General features: G+C 40.1%; 1 protein-coding gene across 2 annotated transcripts in view; it reads right to left on the minus strand.

Moving 5' to 3' along the window:
- The window catches only part of LOC115580187 (uncharacterized), a 141,178-nt gene that overhangs the window by 55,798 nt on the left and 66,830 nt on the right, over positions 1–18,550 (minus strand). Inside the window, exons 1-4 of one of the 2 annotated variants that reach the window (XR_003983823.1) lie at positions 6,892–7,114; positions 6,640–6,756; positions 5,529–5,783; positions 4,465–4,609 (exon numbers count right to left, since the gene is read on the minus strand). Coding sequence is in view for 1 of the 2 variants with exons in the window: in XM_030414212.1 (XP_030270072.1) it covers positions 4,465–4,609 (145 nt within the window). In the remaining variant the exon portion in view is untranslated. Of the gene's footprint in view, positions 1–4,464; positions 4,610–5,528; positions 5,784–6,639; positions 6,757–6,891; positions 7,115–18,550 lie in introns of those variants that run through there. The other variant, XM_030414212.1, reaches the window with a different exon arrangement.

The raw sequence follows: 18,550 nt of genomic DNA on the forward strand, positions 1-18,550 counted from the left end.
TGCCTTAAATGTATGAACTGCTCTTATGTGTTGATTATTCAGAGAAAATGATGGGTAAGGCGGTAGACAGTATTTCCACTGTCTGGACAATGGTTTGCACCTGCCTATAATATCACTGTTAACAAGCTATTAATAAGCTACTAACAAGTATACCTGTTTTTATACGAATCAAAATTGTCTTTTAGAGGACGAAGTTTTAGAAATTTCAGAACTTCTGAACGTCTTTTTATAATTGATTATATTCCTGCGAAAAAAAAAAGTCAAGTCCTACTGTGGCTTATGTAACTAAAGTATTGGCCTTAGCAATTCTATGTGACCTAGCATAGGCTAAAGTGCACATAATCAGTGGTTGTGTGATTTACAGCACTGACTTATAATGCAAGCTGCCACTAAGCAGAACAGTTTGCATCTGTACTAGGGGTGCACTGAAGCGATATTAAGATTGGATATCGGCCCCGATATTGACAAAAATAGCTGGATCGGAGATTGGAAAAATTAACAGATCCACAGGCCGATCCAGTTTTTTTTTCTCTGTCCCAGCACATCCTACGTCATTCGTCAGCAGCACGTGTGTCGCATGGTGGAAGAGTTGAGTTAACCACTAAGCAACATGGAGCGAGCCAAAGAGTCGGCTGTGTGGAGATATTTCATGCTTGCCATGCCAACTAGTTCGACGGCTGTTTGCAATGTCTGCAAAGTAAATGTTTCAAGGGGTGGTGGTAGTACTGCAAAGTACAATACTACCAATTTAATCAAGCACATCCAAAAGCACCATGCTAAGGAGCATGCCAAATTCCTGCAGCTCAACAAACCCAATGGAGCAGGAGACAGTACAACCCAGCAATTAACTTTGGCAGATGCACTTCAACGACGCAAAAAGTTTCCGAATGAAAGTTTGAAAGCATTGGCAATAACATAGACAGTTTTAGAATTAATTGTTTTAGATGCTAAACCTATGTCAGTTGTTGAAGATGAGGGCTTCCGTCACCTACTGGAGTACTTCGAGCCAAGGTACGCTCTTCCATCATGGTATACAGTTTATTATTAATTCAACAACGGTATCGGATTGGCATCGGGTATTGACAGATACACAAAGCCCAGGCATAGGTATCGGTATTGGGACTGAAAAAGCTGGATCAGTGCATCCCTAATCTGTACTACATACATTTCATTAGCAACAATAAAAATTTGCATGGAATCCTCCACTTAGCGTATGATGGTGAGTGAGTGGCTGCCATTTACTGAAATGATGAAAAACTGATATTCCATGGCAGAATTGTACAGAGAAGATATCAAAGAGATCTGTTCAAGCAGTACCACATTGGGAAAAACACGATATCTAACTTCATTACCACTGCACATACTCATTTTCACAGTTTTGATACATCAGTGCTTGCTGCATTTTTCAGTCTTCTCTTTGACCGTAAGTTGACACACACAGCCCCACCTCCTCCAGAAGTTAATTAACTTTGATGCTGTTGTTCCTAACACACAGCACATTATATTGATCTTTTATTAAAAATCCAAACTTTTATAGATAGATAGATAGATAGATAGATAGATAGAAATTACTTTAATGATTGCAATGTGATATCAATGTTACTGATATTTATGAAGGTTTTGTAGCAAAGTTAAACATTCCAGTATCATGACATGACTACATTGCAATTGCATTATCTCTACAGATAACTATCTGCTTTTAAATGCAGAATTTATTCATTCTGGTATTCGACGTGTTCGGGTTTTTGTTTTTAGTCCGTTTGCAGTCCAAGTCTAGTAGTGTCAAATCACATTTGGGCTGCCTTTGTTTAGTTAAACAGTTAATGTGTGAAGCAAAAGAGGCAGAATGCCTTGACCAAATGCAATCTCGGCAGCCTTCCACTGTTGTCTCATGACAATATGGCTTTTTTGAAATGTATTCATATGCCGATAAATCAAGAGTTATCTTTCTACTCCAACTGCATTCCCCCGCCTCAAATTGCTTACACCACTGTAAACAACGACCGGCGGATGTAGGAGAATGTTTTGGCCCTTTATTCGGCTCTACCGGAACCCTCAAAACATTAGCCGGAGCCCCCAGCCACATCTTTGTCAGACAACAGCTGATGTGTTCAGAGATGTCACCACCCAAAACCAACAGAACCTCTGAGGACATCTTCTAGGACTTAAAAATCTTTCATAATTTGTTAATTGGTTCCTTACCACTGAGTCACAGAAGAGAATCATTTCATGTGTATAAATGTCGATGGAGCAGCAAAGTTAAAGCTAATTTTCATGATAGATAGATAGATAGATAAGCTTTATTTTCAGACTCAAGGTCCATACAAAAAATAAAAGCAAGACACACAGTACAAAAGGATTAAGAAACACACAATAAAAAAAAAACAAAAAAAAAAACATAATAATCTAATGACTCATTTTTAAAAGACACTTATACCAGTGCCCCCAAAACTGAGACCTGCAGCGCGTGTCATTATACATAATGTTCACCATTGCCACAACATTTTGATTCTCAGAATCATTTAACCGGCAGATGAACCTGTGCATTACATTTCTCAGGGCTGCTTGCAGTGTGTTCACTCCAGCGCTCACAAGCAGCTCACTCGCACTAGTTCAGCTGGGCCTTTTTAAAAGTATCCTCAAAGCGTCATTGTATGCCACTTGCAGTCTCTGAAGGCTGGCTTTTTTATATTTCAACCACAGATGTGCAGTGTACATAGGTGAACAGTACGCTTTGAACAGAGTCAACTTCACACCAACAGTGCACCAACCAAATTTACTTGCCAATACATTTGCTCGCACATACAACATACGACACACTGACGAAAAATGTCCTCATCATCTGTCAGTTGGTCTGTGATCACATGACCAAGTTATTTCACTTCACTGCAGATATTTAGAACCTTACCTGAGAGTTTAAAGTCAGGAAAAGTCATATGTCTATCTTCCATGGTTCTGCAAATCATTATCACACTTTTTGACTCGTTGTACTTTATATCATGTTGTTCCCCATACACAGAACACACATTAAGGAGCTGCTGTATACCAGCTGAGCTAGGATAAACAAAATACATCTTTTTTTATATATATTTTCCACTAAAACACTTTGCATCACTGATGCCAAAGAGATACCTTGAACACATTTCATACCTATGACACCTATGATTACCCGCACTAACTTATAGAAGCCTCTGCAGTCTGTTGAATGTTTATCACATAATTTTCAAGCATATATGGTGCATGTGGATCTCAATAATACACAAGTTTCAGGGTAAATGAAGTGGTCAAAGACTCCACAGGGTGTCTTTAATCTGAAATAGACTGAAATTAAGTTCCTGAGTACCGGAAACAATCTACAGTGAGCAGCTTCAGGAGAGTTTTAGTATCAGAATGGCTAAAAAGTGAATGAAAATAATGGGGGATCATTAAGAGCGTTGATGTCTGCAAGAGTGGTACTGTGACAGAGAAATAAGTATAGGTTCCCAGAGTAGCTAAGGCAGCACTGTGAATGCTCCAGTCAACAATATTGAGAGAATGCGACTGAGGTGACGACTCAGGCTCTGATTGAATGCCACAAACAGAGTCTGCCCAGAGGCTTAGCAACAGGTGACACAGACACCATCAATCAATACAGTCAGTGATTCAAATTGGTCAGTGTTGTCTCTCAAGGGACGGTGGCAAGCTGCATTTTTTCTTTGAATAAAAAAATGAAACCACAGTCATCAATCATCAGAATCCTGGATTCGTTTTGCCTGTCAATATGAGTAAGTGCCTGTTTGTCATACAGAACATGCTTGTCTGTGGACTCCACTGCTTGTGCAGAAGACATACATCCCTACCTACCCGTCTGTGAGGCACAGTTCTTTGTAACATTTGTGTATTTGAATGCATACAGATGAAAGCATTTTTGATGATCTTTCCTTGAAGGTCCAGTGTGCAGGATTTAAAGGTATCTAGCAGTGTGGTTGCAGATGGCAATCAACTAAATACCTCTGGTCTCACCCTGTGCAGAAAAAAAGCAAAGAAATACAAAAAACAGTGTTTGGTTTGTCTGTTCTGGGCTACTGTTGACATGGCAGTGCAACATGGCGGACTCCATGGAAGAGAACCAGCTCCTTCTGTTGACATAAAATGCTCATTCTAATGTAACAAAAACACGGCAACTCAGGTTTCAAGTGATTATACACTAATGAAAACATAATATTGCATTCCATGTCTGCGATAGATCCTCACACTGAACTGGACATTTAATAGCATGCAAGCTAGCATAGTCCAGGTCAGAATGCATCAGTAAAACCACATTCAATAAATATGAACTGTCTCTGTGATGGAAATATTTCAAACGTGCTCCTTAAAAAACACTGTTCTACTCAAAATGTACTAGTAGGAATGGGTACATGAAGCATGATGAGTCAGAGTGTGAGGCCTGCTGGAAAACCCTGGGCCTAGCAGTTAGCACTGTACCTGACTCTGGAGCTCCTGGGCCTGATGAGTGTGGCTCTGAAGCTGCTTTTGGCATTGCTGCATGCGACTATGTTCCTCCAGAGATCCAGACGGCTCTCCTGCAGCTCAGGCAGCGACTGAAAGATCCTTGCTTCTGGATGTCCAGCTATTGAACCACAAAAGGAGGCAGGGCAGCGAGAGGAGAAAAATCAATCCAGTACACAGAGCCTATCCTCTCTGCGCAGGCAGGCAGCTCACTCTGCAGCCGAGGCTAAGATGCAAAAATGGTTCCTCATCCTCCTCAGCAGATACTCAGAAGTAAAACCAGTCCGATACCTGTCCCGTCAAGGCCAGGCCTAATATCTGCCTTCATCTGCTGATTTTGTGTCAGGGGGACTGCACGAGACAAAAACTTAATTTTCTTGAGACATAATTCATTACCCAAATGAAATACTGAAATAACAAACAATACACTGATTGATAGCTAAAATGCAGTCTTTATTCTAAAAGATATTGGATCAGTAACTATGTAAAATGGAACATTCAACAAGGAACAGATTAAAATGTGTATTTTTCAAAGATCAGCAAGACTTATAATTCAGATAAAATTACGTAGTTCCATGTCATTGAAAATAATTACAAATAAATCTCTTCACAAAATCTTCATTATAACTTCCAGAACACGTTTTCAATGAATAAATAAAGGAACAAATTCATCGTTCAAAGACAACACAAGAGTGATACATTATGTGACAAACAATACTCTGGAAGTTCAATTCTAATGTTTTACAGAGAAATACAAGCAATACTGGAGACGTGCAGCTACAGAATACACAGCTATGAAGGTATGGTATCTAACAAATGACTGGATAAGCTGTTCTTGTAAAACAGTCGCCTGCACAGTAAGTGCGCCAACAATAATAAACAGGCCACTAATTAATACCATCTCGCTGTGCTAAATCACAAGAGCGGAAGGGATGGAGGGGGAGAGAGAGAGAGAGAGCCAAAGACAGTGAGAGAGAGAGAGGGAGAGGAGGGAGCTTGGGAAAAAGGAACAGAGGACAGTAAGAGGAAGACAAACAGACCTAGCTGCTGGTTCACTTGGATGGAGGCTTTAGTCCAGTGTGCCTGATGCAGCTGCAGTGTCGTTGTTGCAGAAGGAAGCATAACCAGGCAAGATGGAGACCCAGGCAGGAACCAGAGCAAACCACTATTTAACCATCTGCATACGAGGCGGCAAATACTCCATGAAATCAACAAAAACCAAGAGTAAAAAAGGCATTTACTTCCATCCGAGTCCTGTTCAAAGCACTGTGTCATCTCCGTGTCCATTTTTTCTTCTAGGAACAAGTCAAACAAAAGAGCCTGGCGGTTATTTCCAAATTAAAAAATACAGATTATGCAAAAATCCATTTCACGGAATCGCTTAAAACGTGTCTCATCCGTTAGCACTCTCTTTCTGTATGCGATCCACACCGATAACCCTGGTCTTGCTTTCTTTCCCTCACAATCGCTCCCTCTCTCTCTATTCTCCCCTCCTAAACTGATCAATACTTCATTTAAATCATGACATTAGCACACTACTACTGGAAAAAGAGGGCGAGAACAAATACAAATGAGCTTCTTACGTTAGGTAACATAAATACGGATGTTTAATGCCCAAGGACTGTGAGATTTCTTCAAAATATAATGTGAAAAACAAAGACAGAAATATATGCAAGTGTGCGGGGGCTGTACTGCTGTTTTGATTTGAGCTCCTGAGCCTCACACTGATCAATACACATTTAAATCCAGGCTGAGAAGCGCTATCACAATATCTCGTCTCATCAGAAAAAGGCAAACATGCTATCCCAATTATCATCTCAAATGACTAGTGTCGAGGGGACACAAGTTGGATGCTGATAGAGGCATATTTCATATTTATTCAGCAGAATTTTTACATTAGCACCTGAGCATAATTGCCTAATATATATGCACACTCACACTTTTATCTATTCACATAATTCACAATGAGCGCAATCAATAGTGCCCTCTCCATACCCGGCTCCATGCTCATAAAGTGCGTCTGCATTAGATCATATAATAAGCCGTTCAGAAAACCCCAAAAGAGACCGGCTAATTTCCTGGCGCTCATTGAAATTGCGACCGAGAGTAACTGGCTAATCTTCCTGTTCGTCATTAAACCCGGATATTTACCTGAGCAGCCTGAGAGTCACGGGCCTGGTGAGAGAGCAACGCATCTCTTTGGAGTCTCTAGATGGTCTCATTCCGCTGAGATAGCTGAGGAGAAGCCGATCAGGTCAGGTTTTCTCCCTTCCGAACATGGGTGAACAGAGGCGAGGAAAGGAGAAAAGAGAGAAGAGAGAGGGGCAGACCGTAAGCCCAACACTAGGCGGGAAGTGGTGGAAATAGAGCCAAAGTCGATCACTCTGGGGAACATGCACTTACATATAGTCTGGCGCCAATGTCGACCAATGAGCAATTAGGCAGACAAGACTAAAGTTATTGATCGGGGTTCAGGCTCTTTTCTCAGGGCTAACTAGCCTGCCTGAGGTTGTGTGATGGCTGCTACAGCTGTGGACTGCAAGACAGGGAAAGGCAGTACAAGAGGAAGTGGGAGGAAGGGCAGGGCAGGTCTTTCTCTCCTCAGGCCTTTAGCTCTTGAGTTGGGTACTGGAAATTATCATTTAGCCAGCTATTGATTGTCCCAGGCTTAATAAGCATTCATATCAAGCATTAAGTCACAGAAAAAAAGGCACTTTCCCAAAGCAAAGAGACTTGACAAAGCATCAATGACAGTAGATGTGACTGTTTTGTTTCCAATCTACAGAATGATCAGAGAAATTAATGTCAAGGATCAGCTTGAAAAAATATTACACAATAACTACAGTGTCAACAAGTTTAAATTAAGCTTACAATTTAAATAGTAAAGGTTATTACAAGCTGCCTTGTATAGATTAAGAATGAAATTATTGATTTGACCATTTTAGAGAGACACAATGCAAATGCTTTTGCAAATCTAAAAATATGCTTACTCACTGAAACGGTTCTAAACTAAACTAAACCTTGCTAGGTGACAGTACACACAATCTCAGAACTGCTGCTCGTATAGTTAACAATACTTAAGCACTTGTGCAAATTTGTACAAAACCCATTTTTCTCTTTGATATAATGGCGACCAGCTTGCTAGCTTACCCAGTAAATAACAGTCATGGAGTGGCTAAGCCAAACACACAAGCCCATCTAAAGACAAAAGTTGGTTTCAATTATTCCTATCTGACTCCTTGAAAGAAAACAAGCACATTTTCCCAAATCATTAGTAAAACTGGTTAAATCTATCTTTGTATTGGGCCTAGCTGCATTCATCCAATAGCGTCAACATCAAAAGATAGGAAAGAGAAATAAATTGTATCTTGGTGCAAAAACACACGTGGCTGGTCTAGTTTCTGTTTGAATTTTTTGTACTGTATGGTGGTTAGCCAGCTAACAGTTATAACCATACGTAGCGGAATTATATTTTTTAGCGCAACTGGCTTGCCTTCCTCTGGGGTTACTTATCTACGGTATTTGATGGATCACATGCAAGTCAACCAAAACAATGTTGATTTCAGTGTTAAGTAAGCAACAACTTCTGGACGTACCAAAATCTGCAGTTTCTTGCAAGTCTACTTGAGGCTGGCTCCAAAGGCGAGTCAATCCCCATCGGACCCCATGGTGAAATGCCCAATCTTACAGCAGAAATAAGAAACAAAAAAAGGGTTTTTATCTCCATGGCTAACTTCCTCATTAATGATAGTTGTAAGCCTTTTGTAGATTGGCCATATACAATATCAAACCTAAATGTTGCCATTTGATGCACTGAACCAAAATTAGCTTAGAGCTTCATCTGCAGTCCCTTTGAGAGACAGCCAGCCATGAGTTGTCAGCTAGGCTTTGACACAGCTAATTTAAGTGACTATGCAAATATTGGACAAATAATACGGCTTGCTGTCCAGTAACAGCTGCTGTTAGTTTTACTAACGTATTCAAATGAGTGTTATATAGCTCTGTATTCCAATATCTTCTGGTGTTATCTGGTATTCCTGCCCACGTTATCAAATCATGACAGCGAACAACATGAAGAGGTGGATCTGTCTGCTTGGGAAACTTGCAGAGAGTAGGATCATCCTGCTCTGTTGCGTACACCGCTAATTGCAGAACAGGGAAGCTACCATTTCAAGCACTCCCGGTGATGGCTAATACAGGCTACGCAATGAAAAACATGTGAAGAAAAGAAAGACTCTGGTTGGAGGCTAAACTGGAAACAAACAACTTCTGTTGCATACATAGCTAGCTTGGCAGCTTTTAGCTCCTTGATTGTGTTTAAGTAACCAGACTTCATTAGGCCCGCCAAATCTCCAATCACTCTCTTCGTCCCTTTTTTTTAGCCAGGAGTAGGGGTAGAGTCAGGCACTCCAAATATGGCTACGACTGGCCCCACCCAGTTTGAGCCCCGCACTGGCTCTAAAGAAACAGATTGTGTGTTGTCTAAGTGGCGCTGTCTGCTATTTTTCACAGTCCAATGGTATTAAGCTGCTCAGTTGAGTTTGTCTTCTATTTCTGATGAAATTCCAGCACAGTAGACAACACAAGGCTCACGGCAGTAACACACATTTTGCTTTGAACAGTCACCAAATCCATCAACACAGAAAAACAAGAATCATAGAGTAGTATGTATAGAAAGAAATAACTCAACAAAAACAACGATCAGTCACATGTGGCTAACGTGACAAGTATACTACTTGCACCTTTAACTGATTATATAGTGTAGGAAATGTTCTTTCACAGCATTCTGCACGTGGATGTGTCGTGTTGGTCAAACGCCTTCAATGGTCTATCCAATGGTCTATTTAAGGGAGGTTTAACAGTGCAAAGTGAAAAACAGATAGACATAAAATATTCCCCACCGGATTTCGTTCTTAAAAGCAAGAGGAAAACAAGGGTACAATAGGAGTATTTGCATTATTTTGTACAGCCCCGTACATCCTCCCCTGCCAGACATTATTTTGAGTAAAAATCATCAAGCACTGCTTTTTTAAGAATGTCCCTTTTAGGGAGATAAAAGACAAATACTTGCTGTTACAAAATATCACCAGCCCTCGATCACATTAACCGCTAACCCTGTTTTCCATTGTCATTTTAGCAGATAGATAAAATGACACAGTTTATCATGAGGAGGACACAGAAAATTTTACATATATGAACAGAATGAGTATGCACAGGCAGTGTTTTTGCTTAAGCTCTGGCTGGTACTTTTATATGCAGCCCTTTCTTGTGTTTTGCAAATCAATTCTGATATTTCAAAAGAGTGGCATGATAATGAAAGGGCACATAAAAAAAACCCTCTCTCTAGGGCGATTGCTCATTCCTCACAGCTTCCATTGCTTCTGCATCAGAAGGACACCTTTAATATTTGGACTTTGCACGTCACTCTAGGCTAAATCCCTAGCAACCACCATAGCAACATACTCTGAGTTCAACGTGAAATGCATGGCAAGTTTCCTCCTGCCACCAGCCAGAGAAAAATCCGAAAAGAGAGACAGACATGTTCGAAAGACCAAAATTACGACACAAATCAATAATCATACTTGATTGTGTGTGGGAAATATGACAAACAAATCACAGTACAAGCTATAAAACGTTGCTTGAGACAACTAATGTGTAATGCAGGCAAGGAACCAGTTAGTATTCTGTTCACATATGGCAGAGATGCATAGCTACCGCAGACTCTTTTTGATGTTTTCCTGCTGTGTTGCCTCTTTTTAATGATAAAAAATATCTTGCCTAGTTTAATACATGAACATGCAGGAATGTAGTATAGTATATATGTATATATATATATATATATATATATATATATATATATATAGGAGCTGCTTCCATTTATCACCACCTATTGAGTTTATCAGAACTGACTTACACAAACATTGCTGCATGAAACAAAGGGGACAGCTTACAATGCTAGCAACAAATAGCCATCAGGACAATCACAAAGTGGAAATTCCAGTAGGAGGGGGCTGAGATGTTTGCATGGACATTGTAATTCAAATTCATTTTAGAGTATCTATCATTCTTGGAGCCACTAGTCAGTCCCATAGGGTTGGTGAGTGTTTGATTGTATTTTTGTGTATTATATTCCTCTACAAAGAAGGTATCCCTTTAAAACACTGAGAAAAGATAAACCCAGCACCACCCATGAGTATTTATTGCCAGTCAGGGCAAAAAATACACTCACTAAGGTGCTTTGAGTAGCTATTAAACAAGTGTGGAGGTGACCTCTGGTTTTAAGTGGCTGTATCTCTGACAGCCAAAGCTGCAAAGGCCATCCTAAATGGATTTCCTAAAGTTTCTTTCAGGAAAATAAAAATGGAAAGTAATTCCAAGGCATGGCTCCATGAGAGAAAGCTGTGTTTCAGTCATCCACTGGGTTGCTTGAGTGCTTCCAAAGGCTCTTTCTTTATGGAGAACCTGACTGTTGTTCATGTTTCAAATGTAAGCCTCAGCCACAGAAATTAGGAAACATATTTGCAAAATATATTTCATAGCTTTGACAATGCATTGCATTCATGCTCAGAAGGTGGATTGAGTGACTTATTCTGTAACTGAAAGTGTAGCTGTGTATGAGTAAGTTATCACTTGAAACTATGTTTCACCATATGGACAATCAGGCATTACTTGAGTACAGTAATGCTTTAAATATTCCTATTTTACATTAAATCCATGTTTTCCACACATAAATTAGGAAACTACACTATATTAATCATGGTCTATTGTTCAAACATGTGAATAAATGGTGCCCTTAGCTGGTAGCAGCTACACTCTGAAGATGCCTAGCTGTTAAATTAATATTGCCACTCTATCCACAATGGAGCCACATTATTATGAGTTATATGGATGGAAAAAGCTGTGTACATTTAAATAAAATTCTGAAAACACTCTTTTCCCAACCCTTCTACCTTTGAAGTGACAGGGGCTTTGTGCAGCAAAAGCTGAGGAAGGCTCAACAGCAGGTCCTGAATCAGCTACATTGCATCCGATCTAAAATGCAATTAATGAACCTCACAAAGGAGGACTATGCTGACAGGATTATTTCCAACAACAATGCAGCACCCGCGGCCAATTACAGATACACACACGCTATTCATGCAAGCGCTAACCCTCTTTAATTCAAGCACAGAACAGCTTTCTAACTAACACTATTAGCACCAGCATAGTTGAGCGTCCACTGAAGAGACAACTGTAACATTCATTTCAGTGCCTATGACTTTTACATTCTTGTTTATCAGCTTCTATACATTTTGTGCTTTTAACATTTGCTAATCCACTTCTACTGTCTCAGACTTTTTCAGTAACCAATCTTTGTCTGTCTCACCTAAAAGTATCCGTTACAGACATATAGTGCAGCACCAGTAACTCAATCAGCTCCTGTGAACTTTGCAGAGGAAAAGGAAATGTTTGCCTTCCTCCAATATTCGATGTCAAGCCCCTGACAAGGATCATACAGTGTCTACAGGCAAATGAGAGCTGTCTGGTACTTCTCGGGGCAATGCTAAATCAAATTAGTGAAAGCAATGTTAATTTCAAGCAGCATTTCATTAAAAGGAAAAGATAATCAGCAACAAAGACTGCATGTCCTTCTGACTAATCTAATAACGCTTCGTTTGTTTGGTTTAATCACATTTAACGATTAAGAAGCAGAGACGAGCCTAAGTCATGTAGACAGAGGGATCTCATAATCTGCCTGTCATGGCCACCATCTGATATCCTGCCATTCGTCACAGTATGGATGGAGGTACGGGCGGGTGGTGTGTCAACCCTCAGATGACGTTTTGAAAGGTGCACTAGCTCCAGGATGGGACTGCTCATCTTCAAAAGAAAGTAAAAAAAGGGGGTTCATGTATCAGCTTTCCTTAAAGAGTTGCAGTACTGTAAAATGGGCCACTGTCAGACATGGCTATCACGTCTGAATTCTGGGGCCTGGATGCTAAAAGAAAAATCTTCCAAGAGTTTGGGACTGAGCCAGAGATCAGGGTACATCTGTGTAAAGTTATGTTGTCAGTTTCCCATCTTCTGGTGACAGCAAAATCCTACGTTGTCTGACCCAACAAATATCAACAACCACGGACGTAATTTGGGGGGGGGGGACACAGGGGACATGTCCCCTGCACTTTTTCAAAAGGCCGTTTTGGTCCCCTGCAGTTTTTACCATCCAAAAATCATGTTACGCTATATTTGACAAAGACACGCACTAGGACCAAGCGGAAAATGGCTGCTCAAGCTGAAGCCCATTTCCCTGAGTTTAGACCCGCTCACAAGCTCCTCAATTGGCTCTGCCGTTTCTTGTGTGATTGGCCGTCCCCGCTGTCACTCCATCTTGCTTGCACACTGGTCTGCTAGTTGCCCAGGAGTCCTTATTAATCTGCCACTGTAAATTGGCCATCTGTTCTGCCTGGGTCACGTCCGCTAGAGGGATTGTGATATCAGAGGTTTCATTTACATAAACGTTTGAATCGGTGTCCATGTGCGTATGTGCGTTCGTGATTGCGTGTGTGTGTGTGTTTGGTAATTAGGTGCAAGCCAGGATGTAAATTACCAAATAATAGCCAGGGCGTTTATTTGTTTCAATCACTTAACAGACCAGGCGTTTATTTGGGACAGGCGTTTAATTCAACAGGTGTGCGTTTTCTGCAAGTGAAGCTGTTGTGGCGGAGGAAACGCCTCATCTCTGCTGTCACTCATGGTGGCGTACATTTGTTTCGCCATCGCCCTGATCATTTTGCGGGACACTCTCGCGTGGCGTGCCCGTTTTCTGATAACTCATCCCCGCATGTTTATCTCAAGCTCCTCGCTAGCCTTCTTCCTCCCTCCACCAGGCAGCCTGGCCCTGTTGCTGTCCTCAGACAGACGCTGAAGCTCTGTTTTATTTTTTCGCAAATCTCTCACTCTGTAGGGGTCAACAGAGAAACGTCTAGCGGCTGCTTCTCCCGAGCTTTCCTCTGCATATTTTATGAAAGAAATTTTAAATTTCAAGTCGTACTTTTTATTGTTTTGCTGCACCGGAGCCGTGGCGATCATCAATGTGATAGTGACTGACAGAAAGCAAGCACAATACATGAAAAAGGCGAAGAAGAAAAATGTGCAGCGTCTTCTTCCTTGATTAAAAAAAATAAATAAATTGGACTCTGCATTTATTTGGAACCGAAAATATACAAAAAATATGAAAATATACACCTGTATCCGGCGTTTAAAGGGGACCCTGCGGTTAATTGAAACCTGGCAATTATTTGGTAATTTACGGTACTCAAAGAAATGCGTTACACCCATCCTGCAACACCTTCACTGGCTCCCAATAAAGCAGCATATCCACTTCAAGATCCTCCACATCAATTACAAAGCTCTCAATAATCTTGTAAAGTGTCTTTGAGTTTTATTGAAAGTGCTGATAAATAAAAGGTATTATTATTATCATTATTATATAACTGTAGAGCCTCAACAATGCAAATATTTTTAAAAAGCTTATATTTAATGCCAAAGAGACACACTTATTTTCATGTATTATTTTTATGTTGAAAGGCTGCAACTGTTTAAAAAAACACCAACAATGAAAGATTTAGGGAAAAATACAATAAAACCTCAGATTACAAATGTGATTGTATACATCCAAACTCATGAGAATTGTGAAACTAAGTTTTTTCCTCTATAAAATGAGGTCTGTTTACCATATATTCCAAAAATAAGTGTAAAATTGGTGGTGCTGAGTTGGAGTGAAGTTGACTAACAAGGTGAAACACGGAATTGGGTGATAATGTTTTGCTACATGCTTCACAACCAGTCAAACCAAAAAAGGGAATAGTAAACTTAAAAGTAGCAATAGAAATCTAGAAGAACTACTAGAAAACAGTGAACTGAGGGAGTTGGAGTTTTATTAAAAATACTTGTGTGTCCCCCACCTCTGAAATCACAATTTCGTCCTTGTCAACAACATTTATCATATATAGTAATGCTCTCCGCTACAACAAGCCTGCAATTAACATGACCTCTGTAAAACTTAGATTTATAGACACTGTGTCAGAGAGTTGTTAAATCAAGGGCAGTGTCTGTGGTGACGTTGGATTGGAAAACATTATGTTAGGGGTACTTGTTGAGTTCACTTCAAGATATAATATGTAACAGTTCTGCATTAAAATTTGTATATTTTGTTATTGACTTATGATATCCCAAATGGTTCAAACAATGTTCAAACCCAGAGAAATTAGTATGTCATTATTACACAATGTAATGGTGCATTATTTGATTGCTTGACACAACAACTTCGGAGGGAAAAAAATCAGATATGTCACTTCATGATGACCACTCACTACTTAAAATCTTATGGGTTTTTTTTTATCCAGAGACCCCAAGTGGCAGAATTACACTATGCATTTGAAAGTATAGTATGTAGGATTTAGTGGCATCTAGCTGTGAGGGTGCAGATTGCAACCTACTGTATAACTCTCACCATGGCGGATGCTAAAAATGTAGCAGGTGCTCTATAGAGCCACTTTACTGCATACATAAAGTAGACTATGTGGCGGAGTACCAGCTCTCTCTGTACACATAAAAGGCTTAATCAAAGATAAAAACCACTCTTAGTATCCGGTGTTTATACACTAATGAAAACTTATTGTGATGATTATTAATCCTAATTATTATTACTGTATTCCATTTCTGCCATATAGATCCTCTAAAATTCTACAAGGAGGACCTTTAACACCTCTATGATGCAGTCTCTATAAAAATCCAACATGCAGTGAGTTTCAATAATCTCAGGGATTTTCTGTTGGATAACATTACACACAGGTTTCTGTTTTTCTGTCATCTATAACATTAACTTGGTTAAAACGAATTACAGAGAAATGGATAAATGAGTAGTTCATGGATTATTTCTGCATGACAGTTGAAAAATATAGAATTGTTGTTTATGATGGAGGGATTCACATTCAGGATTTAATTTTGTTTGGCACTAAGTTTGGTGGTTTTCCATATCTCATTGTATTTAGGAAATCCACCAAGCTAGCCTTGTTTCATGTGGTGAGTTTGCTATTTGTGGAGTATTTTTGCAGCATAACAGGAATTAATGGTGACTATCTATTTCTGCAACTGGGACTGTAAAAGGGATAGTTTGCTGAATAAGGAATAGGGAATGAAAACACTTATGCTGAATTTTAATCCTCCTCCTCCAGATCCTCCTCCCTCAGAAAAACATTAAAATAACTCATTCCTCATCAGTGGCTGCGATCACTTGAATGGAATCAATCAATTGTGTTCCGCTTGGCTTTGCTCTTCTTTGCTCTTCGTTTCCAAATCCAATCTCTTCCATGTCATCTCAGAGCACATTTATAAGGGCCCAGCCTCTTGATTATCTCCCTCCCTCGCCTCAACTCCCCCGCTGCTGCATGCTCCAATGTATTAAATTAAATGAGGTGTCTGTCCAGGTCACCCTCGCCCCAGCCTCCCACACCCCCCGCTCTCACTGCTGGTAATCAAGGGAGAGGACCCCTCCCTGCTGGTTTTGTGCCAGCCAGGCTGCATAAATTAGCATTAATGAGCTGGAAAGACCTGCAGTAACAGGAGGGAGGGAAGGACTGAAAGGAGTAAAAAACTGAGAAATGGGGGGGGGGACTGCAGTTACAGCTTCAAACTGAACACCCACAAAAGGTTACATTTCTCTGTCGTCTTACCGTCTTCCTTACTATACCTATCTTTCCATGCTGTAGCCTAGCTTCTGTCTTTCCACTAGCTCTCTCCCACAGACAGGCTCAACAAAGCTGTGAAGAGTAAAACAGTGGTGGCTTGGGTTCTGGCAATAAATGAATCATAGATGAGGTTGTGTGAACACTGTTAACATAATCCCATGGCTCAAGCTCAAAAATACTGCAGGGCGCTAACGTCTTTGTTGTTCATCAAATATTGATGCAAACATAATTATTTAAGCATAAGTGCGCAGATGGTGAGAATATTTAGATATATTTCAGTGGTAGACTCATTTTTACTATTGGTTTTACGAAAGCAAATTTGATTCTGGTGGATCTCATTAGATGTAATTACCGAGGGAATACATACAATTATCTTGTCATAATACAGCCTTGAACGTGTGACGTGTGTTATGTCGACGCTATTTGTGTGTATTCAGTTGACTGTGTTTATGTATGAAAAACTGTCAAAGCAGCATGCTGATGTACAGCATAGTGTTACCGTTTGCTTCTCTGCCTTCTAATCATCTGTGATAGCTATGACAATTACAGGAAAAATCATCGCATCACTTCATTCTGCTGCTTCCCAACTTTAATTGCTTAATGCATCCTTTACTGCTGCACTGCTCCGTTCACCTCGGTTTCCCCCTCCGTCTCATCATTCCTCCCAGCCCCTCCTTCTTTTCCCATCTCCTCCTCTGCCACCTCATTTACTACCAAGTTATTCCTGGTAATTAAAGCTGAACTACATGTAGGCCTCTAGTCTGAGGGCAGCAATTTGGCACAATCAGCCAATAACTATCCAGCATGGTGTTTTCTTTAAGTTTCACGAAGGAGCTAACTCTAACGAGATATCCCGTCAGCGCCTCTGGAACGTGAGACTGGAATCCCAAACACTATACCATGGCCATGGGTGCAGCGTACTTGATGTGTGTTCTAGATATTCTGAACAGTATGAAAGTTTTACTAATGTCAAGTTTTACTTCAAGCTTTTTAGTCAGCGGTAATATTCCATCAGCGTGGCAACCCTAGTCCAGAGCAAATCTTTCTCTTGTTCATTCAAGACAGATATATATTTCTTTATGATTGTTGAAAACCATTAAATTCGTTGTATTTAAAAGACGGTCATCAACACTGACAGAAAGCACTAGTGAGCGCTGCTAGTCACAATTTCCCATTGTCCATAGGGACATCTTTAGTGTAAACCAACACTTCAGTGTCAAAAGACTCTTCATTTACTATGACAACATTCATTCATTTATAATATCACAACGAATACTTGAAAATCCTTACATTTAAGAAGTTGGAGCAAGCAAATGTTCTACAGCTCTAATGTCATATATGAGTCATTAATGGAGGACACCAAACATTTCAGAAGATACAGAAGAGGATGAATATCTAGACTGGAATTCTAGAAAACATTCAAACAATTCAACCCAGGTTGCACCTACATGGTGTATACACATCTGCAGTTAACTATCACTCAGCTATACACCTCTCTTGACAGCAGAGAGGCTATTATTAAGCGGCAGCCCATTGCCGGTGCTTGAGCAACCGAGCACAATAAAAATTCCTTTTCTTTAATTAACTTTTATAGCCAGGGAAGAGGACACGCTGACACCTGTCTTGTGTAGTACGAACGATTATTTCTTCTTCCACATCTGCACATGTGGCATACATAGTGTGTGTGTGTGGTTGTTTCTCTCGCTGAGACAGCAATGCAGCAAACATCACTAAATAAGGGATTTTCCCTTCATCGCTCGAGGTAAAAAAAAAACAGCAACAGTCTCAAATATCATAACATACCCAGTAATCTATATAATCCGAACTAATACAGATGGATGTGTACTATCACTGTTCCGCCATGCAGGAAGAAGTGAGCAAATAATAATGTAATAAATGTTGTTTTCAGACAAACTAATCAAATTTTTCTTTCCAAGTGCAGTTGTCAAAATTACACATACACACACACGCGCGCGCACACACACACACACTCGGTTTGCCAAGGATGACACAAATTGGATCATCTAAAAATAGAAATGCATTTCAAAAGCACAGGCAAAGTTTAGTAGCAGCTAGAAAACTCTACAGGGATTTTAATTAGTGCTGCTCAGTCAACACCACAGCAACCTACTTCTTTCTTACTAATAAATAAAGCCAGACTTCTTTTCATCATGAGCTAAAACACATAGCTGTTGCTGATAAGAACAACTACTCTTTCTCTGCCGAGCTTCATCTCCTGTATCTTGTCTTGCATGGCATGATAAAAGAAATGTTGTAGGGTAGCAGAAATTAAATCTGTGACAGATTTCAAGACTGGGCCTGAAAGAAAAAAA

This window comes from Sparus aurata, chromosome 4, assembly GCF_900880675.1.
Source record: "Sparus aurata chromosome 4, fSpaAur1.1, whole genome shotgun sequence".
Taxonomy (NCBI): Eukaryota; Metazoa; Chordata; class Actinopteri; order Spariformes; family Sparidae; genus Sparus; species Sparus aurata.